At 41.1% G+C, this 20000-nt stretch overlaps 2 protein-coding genes across 3 annotated transcripts in view; one reads left to right on the top strand and one right to left on the bottom strand.

Moving 5' to 3' along the window:
- The window catches only part of LOC115216680 (N-acetyllactosaminide beta-1,6-N-acetylglucosaminyl-transferase-like), an 82317-nt gene that overhangs the window by 35011 nt on the left and 27306 nt on the right, over window positions 1–20000 (bottom strand). The window lies entirely within an intron of this gene.
- Window positions 1780–2445, top strand: LOC115216227. Its single transcript, XM_029785425.1, has one exon. The coding sequence runs from the start codon at window positions 1780–1782 to the stop codon at window positions 2443–2445; it is 666 nt and encodes a 221-aa protein (XP_029641285.1).

Consider the following 20000-nt stretch of genomic DNA (forward strand, 5'->3'; position numbering starts at 1 on the left):
GTAGTAGTAGTAGTAGTAATGGGGTGTTGGTGATGATTTTGATGATGAGGCCGCTGGTGGCGGAGATAATCGCGGAAGTGGTGGCAGTGAGTGGTAATTGTGTACCGTGTTGGCGGTGGCAGTAAGGGTAGGCTGTGGTTGTGATGTGGTGGCAGTAATTATGTTCGAGGTAGTAGTGATAGTTGTAACTCTGATGGTGATAGTTGTAGTGGAGACGGGAACGGGTGATGGTGAACATAGTAGTAGTAGTAGTAGTAGTAGTAGTAGTAGTAGTAGTAGTAGTAACAGCAGCAGCAGCAGCAGCAAATGGGCTAAATTGATACTACACAAGGATGCTACAAATGGCTCTAAATGTGAAATGGGAGAAACAAATGACAAATGAATTGCCTTTATGGAGACCTGCCGAAGGTTAGCGAGAAGATCACACAAAACAGCTGCGACTATCTCATCACTGCGTGCGCCACCCTAAGCTGGGAACATCCATATTAGTCTTGCGGAACCCATCTCGTGGTGATTTAAGCAGAGAAAAACATCGTCACACATCGACAACTTGGTTGCAGACACTAGCCTAGAATGTATCCAGGACCTCGAATCAGTGATGATACACCGAGAAATGTGGCAGGTAGACTTTGTTGCTGTAATAATGAGTAACCCGGCCGTAATAAAAAAAAATTTCCGAAAGTTTGTGTTTGAGAAACATTTACTGCATTTTTTGCTTTGAGAAAAAAAAAAATTTTTCATCCATATTCACTATCCAACAAATACTACATCAACTAAGCAAATGAGCTTCTCTAAATGTATTAAAAACACTATAACATGTTTAGAATATTATTTCAGAAAATTACCTCCGTTCTCTTTGAGCATATAGAAGACAAATTTAGATGGGAAAATGAGTAAGACACCATAAAGTAAACTTGCTTTTTCTTTCTCCAGAAATACATTGAAAAAACTCATATACATCTGTAGTGATGCTACTGTGTAAGGTTCAGCGCGCATGCGCAGAATGGGACTACTTCCGGGTGGCCACCGGAAGTCTTCCCCATGCGCATGTGCGGGAAACTGACCCCTAAGGCCCAGTAAACTCGATCACTCTCTCTGGCCATTCCAGCCCTCGGGAACAGACGTGCATTTGGTAGTCTCTGATAACTATACCGACTTAGCCGCGGACGACATCGAATCACTTCAACCAACCAACAAGAAGCTGTACAACAGATTCGGCTGTCGTTTTCCCTTCAGAAATTCGTACACCATCACGAATAATAAACAACACTGCTGTCTTTCCCAGATAACCTGACTTCGTCTGTTATATCTAACTAAATTGAATGTGACAGGATCAGATCGAACACCCCTTCAGTGATACCGATTCCAGATCCTGTTACAATTGGTGACCCCGAGTAGAAAAAAAAAAGAACAGAAGACGCAGCGAACAGGTTTTGCCAGTTAGAGCACTGAACACTCAGTTTTCACTTTCATTTTTCTTTTCCTTTCAGGACGGCGAGGTGCGTACAAACAAAAGTTTTATTCATCGCACTCAGTACACTGAAAAAAAAAAAAAAAAGAAACACACACACATTATTTTTTTTTTCCTTTTCTGTACCTTTTGTTTTTCCTTTGTGCACACACACACTTATTCTTTACTGCCCACGAGGTGCACACACACACACACACACACCATTACACAAAACACGATTTTTGATTTGCTTTGTCGGTTCCACGTGTTCTCCACTTCTCGTTCATACCTTCTGCCCCCTTTCTGACAGGCGTTTTTTTCGGACAAACATGGCTGCATCAGGTTTGCCTTTATTCACAGGGGATGTGGGTCTATGGTTTGGCCAGGTGGAGTCGCATTTTGACGCACATGCCGTTCCTCCACAGCAGCAGTTGCATCTACTATATTCAAGTTTACATCCCCGACTCGCCACATCGGTCAGGGATCTCATAATAAGTCCCCACCCGGACGCCACATACGCGTCCGTAAAAGCCGAAATCCTCCGCCGCCACACGCGGTCGGAGGAGAGTAATTTTAAGGAGCTGATGGCCGAGGAACAGTTGGGATACAGGACTCCATCCCAGTTCCTGCGACACCTACGGGAGCTGAGCGGGAACGCAGCGGACGCGCCGCTCTTACGGAGGATTTTCTTCTCCAGGTTGCCTGCCCACGTGCAGACAATGTTGGCCACGGTACTGGAGTCTGTGTCAGTAGACCAGATTGCCACGATGGCCGATAAAATATTGGAATTTCCCAAACCATCTCCATCGCGAGGCCTGAGTGCATGTACAGAGCCCCCTCCGGCAGTTTCTCCGACGCAAAATTCACTAGCCGAGCGGCTCGATACGCTCACGCGGCGAATCGGGCGCCGACCACGCAGTCGTAGTCGCAGTGGCTCTGCCGAAAAGGCAGAACGGTGTACCCAGCCGTGCACTTTTCAGCCCTCGGGAAACTAAATCCGGAGGAGGTGAGCACGTCACCTTCTTCCTTTTCGTTTCCCAAAAATCGTGCGTTCTTTGTAAAAGATCTGGTGTCGAAGAAATTCTTCATGGTGGACACCGGCTCTTGTTGCAGCATCTGGCCCCTTCGTCTGACTGCAGACAAGCCCAAGCGCTCTTCAATTGTCTTGCATGCCATTGACTCGTCTCCCATAACCACCTTCGGTCAGATTTCGCTGCGCCTCGACATCAACCTTCGTCGAGATTTTCAATGGGTTTTCGTTATCGCTGACATCCCGCATCCTATTCTCGGCGCTGATTTCTTGGATAGGTTTAATCTATTGGTGGATGTCAGGCGTCGGAGGCTTCTTGATAACATGACGTCGCTCTCTTTGGGTGTTTTGAGTTTTTGTATATGAGTTTCGGTTTGCGGAATGCTACCAGCACTTTCCAGCGTTTCATTGATGAGGTTGTCCGCGGTCTTGATTTTGTGTTTGCCTATGTCGATGATATACTCATTGCGAGCGACACACGTGAAAATCATCTCCAGCACCTTTCTCAGCGTCTTCGCGCTTATAGTATACGTATAAATCCCGACAAGTGTGTTTTCAGACGCTCTCCTCTAGATTTTCTAGGCCATCATAATGATTCGAGTGGAATCAGCCCCCTGTCGTCAAAGGTCGATGTCATTCAACGCATCGCACCCCGCACTTCCTTGCGCCAGCTCAGGCATTATCTAGGGATGATCAATTTCTACAGACGTTTTATTCCCGGTTGTGCAGATAAGCTACTTCCTCTCACCAGGCTATTAAAGGACACTCCTAGAAAGGACGGTCAAGTCACCCTCTCTGTTGAGGCACTGACAGCCTTTGAGTCCATTAAGAAGGAGCTGGCTTCTGTTTCTTTGCTTGCACATCCGGTTCCTGGTGCTTCTCTCTCTTTGACTGTAGACGCATCGGACACTGCGATTGGTGCTGTGCTACAACACACAGTGGATGATCATATTCGACCTCTGGCTTTCTTTTCCCGCCAACTGCACCCAGCTGAACGACGATACAGCACCTTTGATCGTGAGCTCCTAACGATCTATCTATCGGTTCGTCAGTTCCAGCATCAACTTGAAGGGCGAGATTTTGTGATCTATACGGATCACAAGCCCCTTACGTTTGCCCTGTGTCCAAAAACGGACAAACTCTCGCCTCGTGCTTTCCGGCACCTGGATTTTATCTCTCAATTCACTTGTAACATTCGACACATACCTGGAAAAGAGAACGTTCCTGCTGACGCTCTCTCTCTCGCCTTCCAGTCTGCGCCCTTTCGTCTCCTGCTGCTATCGACTTAACTGCCATCTCGCAGGAGCAGCCACCTTTGGCGTCGTTAGACTTAACTTCTCCCAAGTTCTCCTGTTGCCAGTTTTCCTACCTTCCGCTTCCGTCAGCCGAAGGCACCATTCTTTGTGATACTTCCACTGGTTCTCCCAGGCCACTCGTGCCTGAGAATCATCAACGCTCAGTGTTTGAAGCACTGCACTCCTTATTACATCCTGGCATCGCTGCCACCCTTAAGCTGATCACTGCTCGGTTTTTCTGGCCGAATATGCGTCGCACTATTACTTCTTGGACACGCACCTGCTCCAAGTGTCAACGGCACGTTCGTGCCCCGCTTGGACATTTTCCCCCTACGGAGGCCCGTTTTCGCCATGTCCACATCGATCTGGTTGGACCATGGCCTGTGAGTCGCGGGTTTTCTTATCTGTTAACTTGTGTCGATCGTTTCTCCCGCTGGCCAGAAGCCATTCCGATAGCAGACATTTCTGCTGAGACTGTTGCGCGAGCCTTCGCTTCAAACTGGATTTCCCGTTTCGGAGTTCCGTCCAGATTGACCAATGATCGTGGACGTCAGTTTGAAGCTTCGCTATTTCGCGAATTGTCGCGCATTTTAGGTGTGCATCATATCCACACTACCAGCTATCATCCAGCGTCTAATGGATTAGTTGAACGGTTCCATAGACAGCTCAAGGCCGCTCTTCGTGCCTCTTCAGATCCACAGTCCTGGATTGAATTTCTGCCAATTGTGCTTCTCGGTTGTCGGACTGCTGTCAAGGCAGACCTGGGGTTTTCTTCTGCAGAGCTTCTGTATGGTACCACACTGGCATTGCCTGGTATGATGTTGGTGCCAGACACTTCCCAGCCCCATGATCCGGCGACCTATGTCGCCAGACTGCGTTCATATTTCTCGAATCTTCCACCCATGGTTCCCAGGAAACAATCTCCACCATCCCATCTCCCACCGGATATGGACACTTGGTCGCATGTTTTTGTTCGGGACGACTCTGTCAAGGGGCCACTTGTTTCTCCCTATAAAGGACCTTTCCGTGTGCTTTCTCGCACACCTAAGGTTTTCACAATTGAAATAAATGGTCATTCGGAGACCGTTTCCGTGGACCGATTAAAGAAAGCATACTTTGAGACGTCATCTTTTGATGACAACCTTGCCACACCCACCTATGCACCTTTAACAACACCTTCACCTGCACAGACACCTTTGCCTTCACCGGCTCCTACAACACCATCTTCGCCGTCAACGGGTGCCCCGAGCACACCGTATATTACAAGATCGGGCAGAACAGTGCATTGGCCCAAGAAGCTTTCAAAGACAATTTATATTTAACTTTCTTTCAAATTTCTTGTTTTTGTATGATATTATGTACCAAATCTTCTGGGGGATCGGCAAACCATCTGTTTTTCTGCAGCACCACTACAAATTTTCTTGTTTTCGTACTTCCGCACTCGAGGGGGAGCCATGTAGTGATGTTACTGTGTAAGGTTCAGCGCGCATGCGCAGAATGGGACTACTTCCGGGTGGCCACCGGAAGTCTTCCCCATGCGCATGTGCGGGAAACTGACCCCTAAGGCCCAGTAAACTCGATCACTCTCTCTGGCCATTTCAGCCCTCGGGAACAGACGGTAGTCTCTGATAACTATACCGACTTAGCCGCGGACGACATCGAATCACTTCAACCAACCAACAAGAAGCTGTACAACAGATTCGGCTGTCGTTTTCCCTTCAGAAATTCGTACACCATCACGAATAATAAACAACACTGCTGTCTTTCCCAGATAACCTGACTTCGTCTGTTATATCTAACTAAATTGAATGTAACAGGATCGGATCGAACACCCCTTCAGTGATACCGATTCCAGATCCTGTTACACATCAATATCCAGATCAAATGAAAGGGAATCATGGGAAAATGGCATAATACTTGACTAAATCAAAAAATTCAACATAAAATATTCTCTATAACTTCTTCATGATCAGCTGGAGTGGCTCTCTCAAGAATTCTGGTTTAAGCACCCCCACCTCAATGCTTTTTTAATTTTTTGGAATTTTCAAAATACACGAGGATTCATATAACTATGAAAAAATTTTTATGATTTTTCGAATTTCTTATTTTTTAATTACAAAATGTTGAATTAAATCCCGGCAATAGACCATTAAGCGTGTTTATAGAGAGAAGCATATTTAAAAACATCAATAAGTCAAAGTCACAAAGAAATAAGGAGGGTATCAGGTGGTCGTGAGATGTGCTAAAAATAACAGCTAACTAGCCCTTAAATCAGATACAAAAAAAACTCTTTTTTCGTTTTTTGTTTTTTCATAGTCGTATGAGTTCCCATGTATAAAATACGAATTCGCAAAAATTTTCTGAAAATTCCAAAAACTAGAAAAACTTATGAGATGTTATATGGGGTACTTAAAGCAGCATTCCACCTGGCTCTCTTCCTGATACATTTGTGCACTATAAAATTATTGAAATTAGTCATTACTCATTTTGGCCCAGTATAGAATCAGTTTTTGAAAGTTGAAAAATTATCAAATTAGACATTAGTGTTGAAATAAATTGACCTGGAATCCAACAGAGAAAAGAATTTGGATCGTTTAAACATCAAAAATTATCTAGATATTTTATTAGCAACCTCAATTACAATTGGGTCAAAGATGAGGAAAATTTTCTTGAAAAGAAGTACTTATTACCTGTTTCAAACTGTCGCAACTGCAACAACTGTGGTGGGCAATTTTTACTTCCACAGATGATGCAAGAGTACAACATAGTGATGCAATACTTGCAATGTAATGGTTTCAAACAGGTATTGAGAAAATAATGAGATATTAATCATTACTCATTTTGCCCTAGTTACCCATTATACCCCACTCCCCTGTAGTTATTTCAAGTATTTGACAAAAATATTGAAAAAAGAAAGAAAAAGATTCGGTTTAATGAAAACATGTGAACGTAAGAACAATAATTCTAAAGCTGGAAAAAAATGCTTTGAACTGTTGTGATGTATAATTATATTATTAAAACTAAGTTCAAAATTTAATTTTTGGAACATATTACTTGCTCTTTTGTAAAATAGACAGTTTTCAATGCCTCACTGAAATAATGAAATTTATAATGGCAATATGTGCATGCGTATTTGTGTGCATGTGTGTGTGTGTGTGTGTGTGTGTATTTAATGCATTGCAAATAATCTGATGCATTGAAAGTAATCTGAACTAGAGACAATAACTTCTTTCTATTAATCTCTTTATCTATCTTTATATGTACCCATACTCTCTCTCTCTCTCTCTCTCTCTCTCTCTCTCTCTCTCTCCCTCTTTCACACACTCACACATAAACACTTGTTCTTGTTGGCACTTCGTCGCTTACGACGACGAGGGTTCTAGTTGATCCGATCAACGGAACAGCCTGCTCGTGAAATTAACGTGCAAGTGGCTGAGCACTCCACAGGCACGTGTACCCTTAACGTAGTTCTCGGGGATATTCAGCGTGGCACAGAGTGTGACAAGGCTGGCTCTTTGAATTACAGGCACAACAGAAACAGAAAGAAAGTGTGACAGAAAGTTGTGGTGAAAGAGTACAGCAGGGTTCGCTTCCATCACCTGCCGGAGCCTCGCGGAGCTTTTAGATGTTTTCGCTTAATAAACACTCACAATGCCCGGTCTGGGAATCGAAACCGCGATCCTATGACCGCGAGTCCGCTGCTCTAACCACTGGGCCATGGCGCCTTCACACATATAAACACACACACACAAGCATTCACAGATATATGTATCCATTTTTATCTGTTAATGTCCGAAAAGGAACTACAATTAATTCCCATGGGAATTGTGACTGGTTTAGGAATAGGGAATAGGGTAGGTAGCAAAGTGGGTTTGTTTTTAGTCTAAGTAGTAGCAGTAGTAATAATGGCAGCTTCTGTAAAAGTTACAGTAGGTCTGGGGGTTGCTGCAGGGCTGGATTTACAGGGGTGGGGGTGAAGAAAGCAATAGATATTGGACCCTCCAGCTATGAAGCGTATGTGGCACTCAATACAAGTGGGCACCTCTCGGTAATCTTGTATGCAGAGGAGGCTCTCTTTCAATACAAAAAACATATCTAAAAAAGTGTAATGGATCTTCGTTTTTGATAAATAACCATAGTTTTAACTACATTAGTGACACAGTGCATGAGAGTGTATATGTATATGTATATGTGCGGATGTGCGCGTGTATGTGTGTGTGTACAAATGTTGGTATAGTTTTTCCCATGCCTACGCTGGTGTAGTAGAAATCTAACGCACTCAATAAACCAACCATAAGAAAGACAATGGTAATTTAAATTCAAATCCACAAGCCAATCATATTTTAGCGCTAGATCCGTAACCATTTCTGAAAGTAATAGTGTATTTATGTCACAAGGAAAATTATAAACTTGAACTCGGACTTACATATGTGCACCTGTGGATCTTAATGTAATGGAATCTATGTATTGTTTTTCTAGTATTAGCGTTATTAATAATAATGTGAATGATGATATTGGTAGCATTAGTGGTAATGACAATGATAATGATGCTAACATTAATGACATTTTGGAAATTAATAAGAATTAATATAATGTACTCTTGACTCTATATATCTGCATTTAGGTATTAATATGTGTATGTTTTTCTACATTGTAATTATCACAATATTAAGTTGAAAAACTGTAACATTGAATGTGTCTGCAAACATTCGCATATACTTATATACACATTCAAATATGCATTTGCGTACTCATACGTATTAGAAAAACATATACATATATATCCAACCATGAATATACATATCCATACAATAATATACATACACATGTATATACATATGAATACATTTCGACATATCCACATATATTTACTAAATTACAAAATATATGTCTGTCATCGAGTGGCGTATAGATAAACCAGCGCAGGCAGGGAAAGCTATAGCAGCGTTTATACACTCACACACATACTCACACGCACATCCGCACATATCTATAAACATTAATACACTCTCATATACTGTGTCTGCAGACATTCGCATATACGTATTTAAATATATATATACGCACTCATACGTATAAGAAAAACATATATATATATATATATATATATATATATATATCCACCCATGAATACACATATACATACAAAAACATACATACACATACATATACATATGGACACATTTCGACCCATAAACATTAATACATTCTCATGTACTGTGTCTGCAAATATTCGCACACACACACACATATATATATTTATATATACAACGAGCTTCTTTCAGTTTCCGTCTGCCAAATCCACTCACAAGACTTTGGTCGGTCCGAGGCTATAGTAGAAGACACTTGCCCAAGGTGCCACGCAGTGGGACTGAACCCGAAACCATGTGTTTGGTAAGCAAGCTACTTATCACAGAGCCGCTCCTAATAACTTTTCAATTACGGACTTATAGGGAAAATTAATTTCATTTTCATAATTAGTATACAAAACTTAATCCATATACCAAATTTGAAAACAATTCGAACAAAATTGTAAACTGTGCCGAAAACCACAAAGACCGTAAGTATCAGCCTTAAAAAAAGTATTGGGGTCTATTCATTCAACTAAAAATTCAAGGCGGCACCCCAGCATGGCTGCAGTCTAATGACTGAAACAAGTAAAAGATAAAAGATCTATGCACCCTTTTAGGAAAACCCGATGAAGGTATGATTTACCCCAAACATTCGGTGTTAATAATCATTAAATTCGTAGCCCGAATAATTACAGAAGTCTCTGAGTTATCTTCCTTCCAGCTGCAATATCTTCAGCAGGGCACTCTCCTACTACAATGATGTTGTAGTTAAGATCATCATCTATGAAAAATTAGTCTATACAGATAAGGCCCTATCCACCACACAAACAATTTTCTTCTTCTTAGAAACAGAAAGTGTAAAAAGAAATTTATCGGGATTAATTCGCTACACAGACGAATATAATCAAAAGTTTCTGAACTTTAAATAGAGTCAATTCCTCACGCACATACAGATATCTTCTATCTTTTATCCTTTACTTGTTTCAGTGATTAGAGTTGGCCAAGCAGGGGCACCGCATTGAAGGATTTTTAGTCGAATGAATCAGCCCCTGTATTTTTTTCTTTTTAAAGCCTGATACTAATTCTATTGTGCTCTGTTGACGAACCGCTAAGTTGCGCGGAGCCAAACACACCAACAACATTTGTTAAGCGGCGGTGAGTGACAACATCAGACACAAACACACACACTCACACTGGTGCGAAATTAATAGTCACTCTATGACCGACTATAACTTTTATCTTCCTAATCTAAGGCTACAGGACAGTGTCTGTTTAGAATGGGTAGACATAGTGAGTTGGCAGTTTATAGTTGGGTATGGTCATAAATATTACCAACTCACTCTTTCTATCTATTCTAAACAGACACTGTCCTCTAGCCTTAGATTCAGTAGTTGATAAATAAAGACTAATAAATTAAAAATAAACCATAATCCTTTAAAATCTATGACCCTAACAAACTTCATACAGTTCTTAGAAAGTGTAGTATATTCTGAGTCACATTAGTAACAACATGGACTTTCTCCCTCTTCTTGCTCTATTAGAGAATTTGAGTATTATTATATTAGTGTGTCGAACTGATTAAAAAATTCTATTTATGCAGCTGTGGATAGCCCTGCATTTAAATTGATGTAATGATTGCATTGTTCAATTAAATAGAGCCGCTTGAAACGGTCGTACTACATCACCTCTTGATATCCTGTTGCTTATTTCGATTTTATTCACCTTACTTTGAGTTGTAAGGATAATGCTACACTAACTTGGTGCTTCAACTTACGTACCTAATTCAAATGAATCTCAATTATTTTTATATTTTATATATATATATATATATATATATATATAAAAACTTACTTGGAAAAAGACAGAACAAAGAGAATAACACAGTAAAAACAAACGATGAGGGCTGTCCCCTTCACTGTTCCTTCTCTCTTACTCCTCCTCCTCCTCGACTCTCGTCACTGACACATTACCAGAGGGAAGCCATCTTTCCGACTGCTATCTTCACCAAGATAAGACTGCTAATCCTGTCTCTCTCATAATAAGCTGTCTCCTCAAGCGTTCAAAATAATTTTTCCATCGTCTCGGCTTAACGACCCCCATCGTTTGTTTTTACTGTGTTATTCTCTTTGTTCTGTCTTTTACTGTTTTTACTTTTATTGTCTTTTTACTGTCTTGTTTTGTTCTTACTGTCCTGTTCCTGTTACCACTTTTACCCCTCCGCAAAAAATCCCAAATTTTATTTAATTTGCTTTGCGGAAAGGATTGTTTCAACGAAGTCGTGTCTTGTCCTTACCTTCGGAAACGCGGAGTAGACGAAACAGGGACAACTGAAGAAGGGGAATATTCCTTGTGTTGTATGTCTAGTACTCTGTTCTTTCGTTGTTTGAAAAATAGTTCGTTTCCATGTTTTTGTTTTTATGTTTTCTTTTTACGTTTTTTTGATGTCCTGTACCCATATATGCATGTATATATACATATAGATGTAGGTATGTACATATATGTATGTATATATGCATATATTTATAAATTATTTTATTATTATACATATACGCATTGAGTCGAAACAGGGGCAGCTGAAGAAGGGGAATGTTCCTTGTGTTGTTTGTCTTGTACTCTGTTTTTTCGTTGTTAAAAAAGTCCGTTTCCTTGTTTGGTTTTGTGTTTTCGTTTCTCGTTGTGTTCTATGTTTATTTGTGGTGTCCTGTACTCATATATGCATGTATATATACATATATATGTAGGTATGTACATGTATGTATGTATGCATATGTTTTATTTATTAAATTGCTATTATATATATATATATATATATATATACATATGTGTATATATATATTCTTTTATTCGTTAATTCCTTTACTTGTTTCAGTCATTTGACTGCGGCCATGCTGGAGCACCACCTTTAGTCGAGCAAATCGACCCCAGGACTTATTCTTTGTAAGCCTTGTACTTATTCTATCGGCCTCTTTTGCCGAATCGCTAAGTTACGGAGACGTAAACACACCACCATCAGTTGTCAAGCCATTTTGGGAGGGGACAAACACAGTCACATAAGCATATACATACACACACAATATACATATATACGACGGGCTTCTTTCAGTTTCCGTCTACCAAATGCACTCACAAGGCTTTGGTCGGCCCGAGGCTATAGTAGAAGACACTTGCCCACGCAGTGGGAATGAACCCGGAACCATGTAGTTGGTAAGCAAGCTGCTTACCACACAGCCACTCCTACGCCTATATATATTATATATATATATATATATATAATTTCTACAATATAAAGAAATGGCCCTGGTAGGCCATTCGTCTCACCAGAAAGAGCAGCCATACTCAAACCGCTAAATAGTAGTAATTCAGAAATCAAAGGAAAATCAAAAACATTTACCTTAATCATCCTGGGACAATGCATTGTTTCGACGTACTTTATGGCAAACCAGCCTAATTAAATTTAATTTAATCTAATCAAGTCAATCTACCACTGGCTCGTCTCATCGGCAAGGAAGCCAGGAGGAATAAATATTCCACGAGGCAGCCTCAACGATGCCTCGGGAATATATACTCTAACTTTTCAAAATCTACCGTAATCGCGCCAACTTGTCAGCGGCAAATATAAACTGCTGATTTAATTTCAGAATTAGTCAAAAAATCATTAATTAATCAATATAAGGGTAGCAAAAAATTCAATAGAAATTTTTTTCGCCACCAGCGGTCCAATGAGAAAGAGAAAATAGTCACAGACTATATATATATAATTTCAACAATATAAAGGAATGGCCCTGGTAGGCCATTCGTCTCACCGGAAAGAGCAGCCATACTCAAACCGCTAAATAGTAGTAATTCAGAAAACAAAGGAAAATCAAAAACATTTACCGTAATCATATATATATATGTAGGTCCCGGGTTGATTCGGGGTTAACCACAGTAAATAAGGTACTCAATACATAGCAGAGTAAAATTAATTTATTATATAGAAGGAGCTTCTACAGGACTAGAACTGTTTCATTCAAGAGAAATCTTCAGGAAGCTCCTGAAGATTTCTCTTGAATGAAACAGTTCTAGTCCTGTAGAAGCTCCTTCTATATAATAAATTAATATATATATATATATATATATATATATATATATATATATATATATATATATTATATATATATATATATATATATATATATATATGTATGTATGTATGTATGTATGTATGTATGTATGTATGTATGTATGTATGTATGTATATACACGATGGGCTAACATAGTAGTGATAATGATGATGGTGGTATTCGGACTCGTATTGCTAGTGTTAGTGATGTGCGACCGCCGAGGTCGACTTTGCCTTTCATCCTTTCGGGGTCGATAAATAAAGTACCAGTTACGCGCTGGAGTCGATATAATCGACTTAATCCGTGTGTCTGTCCTTGTTTGTCTCCTCTGTGTTTAGCCCCTTGTGGGTAGTAAAGAACGAGATGTGAATGGTAACAACGGCCACACAATCAAAGCTTTGCCAACAATGTTAATAGTGGTATTAATGGTGAATAACAGAGAGAAGAAAAAAAAGAGGAAAGAGGAAGACGCAGCAATACCAGCCAGACTGAAACGTATTTGAATGTCTGTAGGATGGGGTGGAGGAGAAGACAGAGCGTAAGAGAGAGAGAGAGAGAGAGAGAGAGAGAGAGAATGTGTGTGTGTATGTGTGCGAGAGAGAGGATGAGTGTGTGGTGGGGGTGAGTAACGAGAATATATTTAATAGGAGTACAATTTTAAGAAACGATATACCTGAATGATATTTCTCCATGAATTGGGCCAGTTTCTTATTCATATTTCTTATTCACGCGAAATTTATTGTTCTAGATTAAAATATTCCAATAGCATTTCTCGGTTGACCTTGACATTTTTCAATAGCTTATGGAGTTTTGTTCCGTTACTGTTAACTTCATATTTTACTGCCATCAACATGCCCTTGCTTTTCTTCGCCTCTCTCTCTCTCTCCTGTGCTTATCCATTTTAACATCATTATTGTCATTGTGCTACCGAGGTCGGCTTTGCCTTTCATCCTTTCGGGGGAAGATAAAATAAGTGCTAGTTGAACACTGGGGCCTTTAGCCCTGAGCTCCATAGCCACTGATGAGTGTGTTTCTAGTCTACATTAGCTTGTTTGCTACGGGCCACAAAGTTGACATGCAGAGGTTTTGTCCCCACCCATCAGCCAATTGTTCAAACGCATTTTGCTTTGCTATTTATTTCACCTTCTTTGCAACTACTGTTGCCTCACTTGAACCATGCTGTTCAACCTAGGTATTATTCATAAACTCACTTGAAATTTTTTTGCTCTCCTTTATTATTATACACCAAGCACATGCATCACAACCATATGTGCGGACATAGTGATCTCATATCAAAATAAACAGCGCATGACCTTGCAGGTGGGGCCCAGTTAGAATTTTCTTCAGGTTGAGTAGCCCATGCCGCTGAAAAGGTCCCTGAATAAGGGTTTATTATTATTATTATTATTCAGTAGTTTTATTTTTATAGCGTGCTTTCACTTCACTACCGAGCACAGCTCTGTGTGCCTTGGGTATGTGCTGTGATTTGTTGTGATGCTCTGATGGTTATTGTATGGAAAGTGCTCTGATGGTTATTGTATGGAAAGTGTTCTGGAAAGTTATTATTATTATTATTATTATTATTATTATTATTATTATATTATTATTATTATTATTATTATTATGCTGGTGAACGGTCACCTTTCGGAACCGCTTGACATCTCGCGTTCGGTTCGCCAAGGATGCCCTCTCTCCTCCTTCTTGTACGTATTGACTCTCGAGCTATTACTGCGCAAGTTGGAGGCTTTGAGGGGTATCCCGCGCTATCTAGGAGGTGGAAACAGCGTGTCTGCCTATGCCGACGACGTCACCGTGATGGTGTCGAGCCACAGGCACATTGACCTGATTGGCGAGACACTAAACGAGTACGAAGCGGCGACAGGTGCAAAGATTAACGCAGAAAAGTCCGTGGGTTTGCAACTGGGCACCTGGAGAGGTAAGTCCATGCCGTCCAACAGACGGACCCATTAAACTGCTCGGGGTCTTGTTCGGTCCAGACCTCCAGGTGGATAAAAACTGGGAAGAGGTGACGAACAGGGTGGCCAGTCTCACCCAGAAATTGGCCGAGAGGAAGCGGTCCCTGAAAGGTCGAGTGGAGGTGGCGAATGCGTACATCGCATCCGTCATCTATTACCGATTGACCGTCCTCCCTTGTCCCGACCGCTGGTTGGCCAAGCTGGTGCGCTTGCTCTTCGACTTCTTGTGGAAGGGTCAGGTACCACTGGTCAGGCGATCCATCTGCTGTCAACGGCCGCTGAACGGAGGCCTTGGCATGCCGTATTTACTGATGCGCAGACATGCACTCAGGCTACGGCATCTCAAGTGTTTCCTAGACGGTGAACAGGTGTGGTCATCTTTTGTCAAACACGACTTTCCGCAGCTCGTCTCTTTGACAGAGTTGTAGTCTTGGATCAAACGCGGACCGAGAAAGGGCGCTTGGCACCTCGAATGCCGTCAAGCTCTCTCCGCCCTCCACCAGGCAGACAATGCGATCGGTAGTGGTTCTACTCTAGCGTTCTATAGAGGGTTAGTGGAAGAAAAGTGCGACGACGTTCTCGGGGAAACTCTAGGCGTTGACGATAACGAGCTAAACAGTCTGTTCGAGAGAACTTTCGGGCCAGGGCCAATGGATAATTTCCAAAGGTTCCGAGGGGCTCTGCCTGTTCGGGATAAACTCTACCGGCACGGAGGTGCCGTCAGACGGGCCTGCCCGAGGTGCGCCCAGGATGACGAAACCGTTCTGCACGCGCTCGTCCAGTGCCCGAGTATTGCTGAACTATGGGTTTATGTCGAACAGCTACTGTCGCGTATAGGACGGATCCGGCTATCAGCTGAATCTATAGTGAGGATTACCCCTCCTTTAACCGGGAGGGCAAGGCAGTTTTCTTTTGCCTAGTGGCTGTAGCGAAAGAGGTGATATGGTGGACCCGTTTGAAAGGTCTACGGTCAGACACTTTCCCCTTTGGCCAAGGCCTCATCAAAAGGAAGATGAGAGTAGAGTGAGAAGTGATGTCTGGTAGCAAGTTTATTGAAAGGTGGGTGAATGTCGCAAGAATGGCCAGTATGAACGGACCAATTCTGAGGATACACCTGTGAAAATTAAAAGGAAATATAAAAGAAGGGGTTCTCTACCACCCTTTTGACCAGGCTCCCGTGGCTTTTATGGGTTTTTCCACGAGTAACCTTTCGAAGCGCCTCCCCCTATTGGGAGTTTTAATTGTTACTTACATTTCGTTGTTATCCTGCTTTTGCACACGGACTTTTTTAAATGGACAAAACCCTTTGTAACTTTCGTCCTGTGTTTTGTCCCTTTATGTTTTGATTGATTTTGGTTAGCCCTTGTGGCCAATAAACGAACGAATTGTTGTTGTTGTTGTTGTTGTTGTTGTTGAGGCTGCGAGCTGGCAGAACCGGTAGCACACCGGGCGAAATGCTTAGCGGTATTTCGTCTGCCGTTACGTTCTGAGTTCAAATTCCGCCGAGGTCGACTTTGCCTTTCATCCTTTCGGGGTCGATAAAATAAGTACCAGTTATGCACTGGGGTCAATATAATCGACTTAATCTGTTTGTCTGTCCTTGCTTTCCTCTCTGTGTTTAGACCCTTGTGGGTAGTAAGGAAATAAGTATTTCGTCTGACTTAACGATCTGAGTTCAAATTCCACCGAGGTCGATAAATTAAGTACCAGTTGAACACTCGTGTCGATGTAATCGACTAGTCCCCTGACCAAAAATTTGAGGCCTTGTGTCTCCAGTAAAAAGGATTACTTTTTGTCATTGTTTTACTTCTCAGAACGTTCAGTCTTGTTTGTTCTGTTAGATTCTGTGAGAGTGGACAGCAACCTGCTGTCAGAGTTCTCATAGGGTCTCTTTCCACACATTATAAGCTTTGATACTTGGCTGTTAATTATCGTGGGAGCCATTCAACATTCAAGTATCAATCGCAATATCCTATCTGCCCCCAGTAGAGCAGTTTTGGGGGCTTGCTCTGGTCTCTTGTGAATTCCGATTTCTTTGACATATTACTCGAACTTGGCTGTTAGTACTCTCAGTGCCCCGACAACTACTGGAATGACAGACACTCCCCTCATAGTACACATTCTTGCAATTTCCACTTTTAGTATTCTGTTCTCTCCAATCCTTTCTAGTGTTTTTGTCACTTATGCGTGCACCTCCAGGTATTACAATATCTATCATCTTGGTTTCCTTTTTTCCTCTATCTACCACAGCAATTTCTGGTCTCCGAGCCTCGATTAGGGAGTCACCTTGGATTATAAAATCCCATAGTATCTTATGTTCCTTGTTCTCGGTGACTCCTTCTGGTTCACATTCGTACCTTTTCTGTGCTGTTCAGGCCGTACTTTTTACATAGCCTGCGGTGGACGAACTTAGCCACGTTATCGTACCTCCTTTTGTAGAGTTTTGGGGCCAGCTTATTACACGCACTCACAGTATGTGAAACTGTTTAGTTTCTGCTGCCACACATCCTACAAGGGGACGATTCGCTACTCTTATCTATTTGGAACTTGGTGTAATTAGTTCTCAGAGCTTGTTTACTGGGCGCTGGATACCAATGCCTCTGTGCATCCTTTCAGATCACATTTTCTTAGCTATCTCCAAGTGTTCATCTTGTCTTTTCCTTCGATTTCTCTGAGGTATTGCCCATGCAGTAGTTTCAATCTTTCTTCATTATCTTGTTTCTTAAACGTTTGTGGGTGCATCATATTTTCTTTAAGTAATGTATTGTTAATTCTAAAAGTGGCAAGCAAGGATTCACTCTGCTGTTTGATGTACAATTCCAGACTATTTGTCTCGTTGACAACACAGATCTTGCATCTATTATTATTAAGGCGGCGAGCTGACAGAATCGTTAGCACGCTGGGTGAAATGCTTAGCGGTATCTCGTCTGCCGTTACGTTGTGAGTTCAAATTCCGCCGAGGTCGACTTTACCTTTCATCTTTCGGGGTCGATAAATTAAGTACCAGTTACGCACTGGGGTCGATGTAATCGACTTAATACCTATGCCTGTCCTTGTTTGCCCTCTCTATGTTTAGCCCGTTGTGGGTAATAAAGAAATAGGTACCTCGTCTGCTGCTGCGTTCTGAGTTCGAATTCCGCCAAGGTCGACTGATCCGTTAAGCACCAGTAAAACCAGGCGTTGTGTATTTCGTAGAAAGGATTATTATTATTATTACTACTACTACTACAACTACTACTACTATTATTATTACTACTACTACTACTGCTACTACTACACTACTACTACTACTATTATTATTACTACTACTACTACTGCTACTACTACTACTACTACTACTACTACTACTATTATTATTATTATTATTATTATTATTATTATTATTATTATTATTATTATGTTTTTTCCTGTTTCAGGGTACACTAGGCACATGCACCACAACCATATGTGCGCGACATGGTTATCTCATATCAAGATAAACAACACATGATCTTACAGGGGAGGGCCAGTTAGAATTTTATTCTGGCCGAGTAACCCATCCCGCTCAAAAGGTCCCTGAATAAGGGTTGTTGAACAAAACACCCATGTTTCCAGAGGTGAATTACTCAAACCCCAAAGAATCCCTCACAACACATGGCTATGATGCTCCCCCACAACTTCTGCTCGTGATCAAAGATGCACATATCGTCAGCCACTAAGGGACAAGCTCAACTGGTTAAGGCCAAACAACTTACAAGCAAATCTGTGGTATTGAGCAGAATATTTGCTGTAGCCCATCTTTTATGCCAAGACAAAACAAAGTACGATAACACTTCCAATCAGTTAAGATCAGAAGCCATGAGAACCACTGTCTGGTACTGCATCTTATTATTATTATTATTATTATTATTATTATTATTATTATTATTATTATCATTATCATTATCATTATTATTATTATTATTATTATTATTATTATTATTATTATTATTATTATTATTATTTTCAGTAGTTTTATTTTTATAGCGTGCTTTCACTTCACTACCGAGCGCAGCTCTGTGTGCCTTGAGTATGTGCTGTGATTTGTTGTGATGCTCTGATGGAAAGTGTTCTGCGTAGGATGTGTGCAGTGCCTAGTAGTGCAATTTTCTGTATGTTATATGTGTTTGTAAGTCCTGGTGTTTTTGTTATGTATTTGTCTGAATATTTTTTTATCATGCCTAATGCACCTACTATGATAGGAATTGTTTCTGTTTTCAGATTCCACATTCTAGTTACCTCTATTTCCAGGTCTTTGTATTTTGAGAGTTTCTCCATTTCTTTTATTGACACGTTGTCATCTGCCGGTATTGATACATCAATTAGAAAGCATTTTTTTCCTTCATGATCTCTGACAACTATATCTGGTCTGTTGGCCTTAATTTCTCTGTGTGTATCGGCATATCCCAGAGTATGGTTGCTTTCTCGTTTTCTGTGACCTTTTCTGGTGTGTGCCTATACCATCTTTTTTCTGTTGTTATTCCATAATGTTGGCATAGCTTCCAATGTATGTAGGTTCCAACTCTGTCATGTCTGTGAATATATTCCTTCTTAGCCAGGACTGGGCAGCTAGAGATAATATGATTTATTGTTTCTTGTCCATCTCCACATTATTATTATTATAAGATGCAGTACCAGACAGTGGCTCTCATGGCTTCTGATCAATATTCTGCTCAATACCACAGATTTGCTTATCAGTTGTTTGGCCTTAACCAGTTGAGCATGTCCCTTAGTGGCTGACGATATGTGCATCCCTGATCACGAGCAGAAGTTGTGGGGGAGCATCATAGCCATGTGTTGAGAGGGATTCTTTGGGGTTTGAATAATTCACCTCTGGAAACATGGGTGTTTTGTTCAACAACCCTTATTCAGGGACCTTTTGAGCGGGATGGGTTACTCGACCAGAAGAAAATTTATTTGTTCCCTCTGTGTGTAGTCCTTTGTGGGCAGTAAAAAAATAGGTATTTCATCCGGCTTTACGTTCTGAGTTCAAATTCCGCCGAGATCGAATCTGTCTTTCATCCTTTCGGGTTCGATAAAGGAAGTACCAATGAAA

The sequence above is a fragment of the Octopus sinensis genome, linkage group LG10, assembly GCF_006345805.1.
Source record: "Octopus sinensis linkage group LG10, ASM634580v1, whole genome shotgun sequence".
NCBI classification, from domain to species: Eukaryota; Metazoa; Mollusca; class Cephalopoda; order Octopoda; family Octopodidae; genus Octopus; species Octopus sinensis.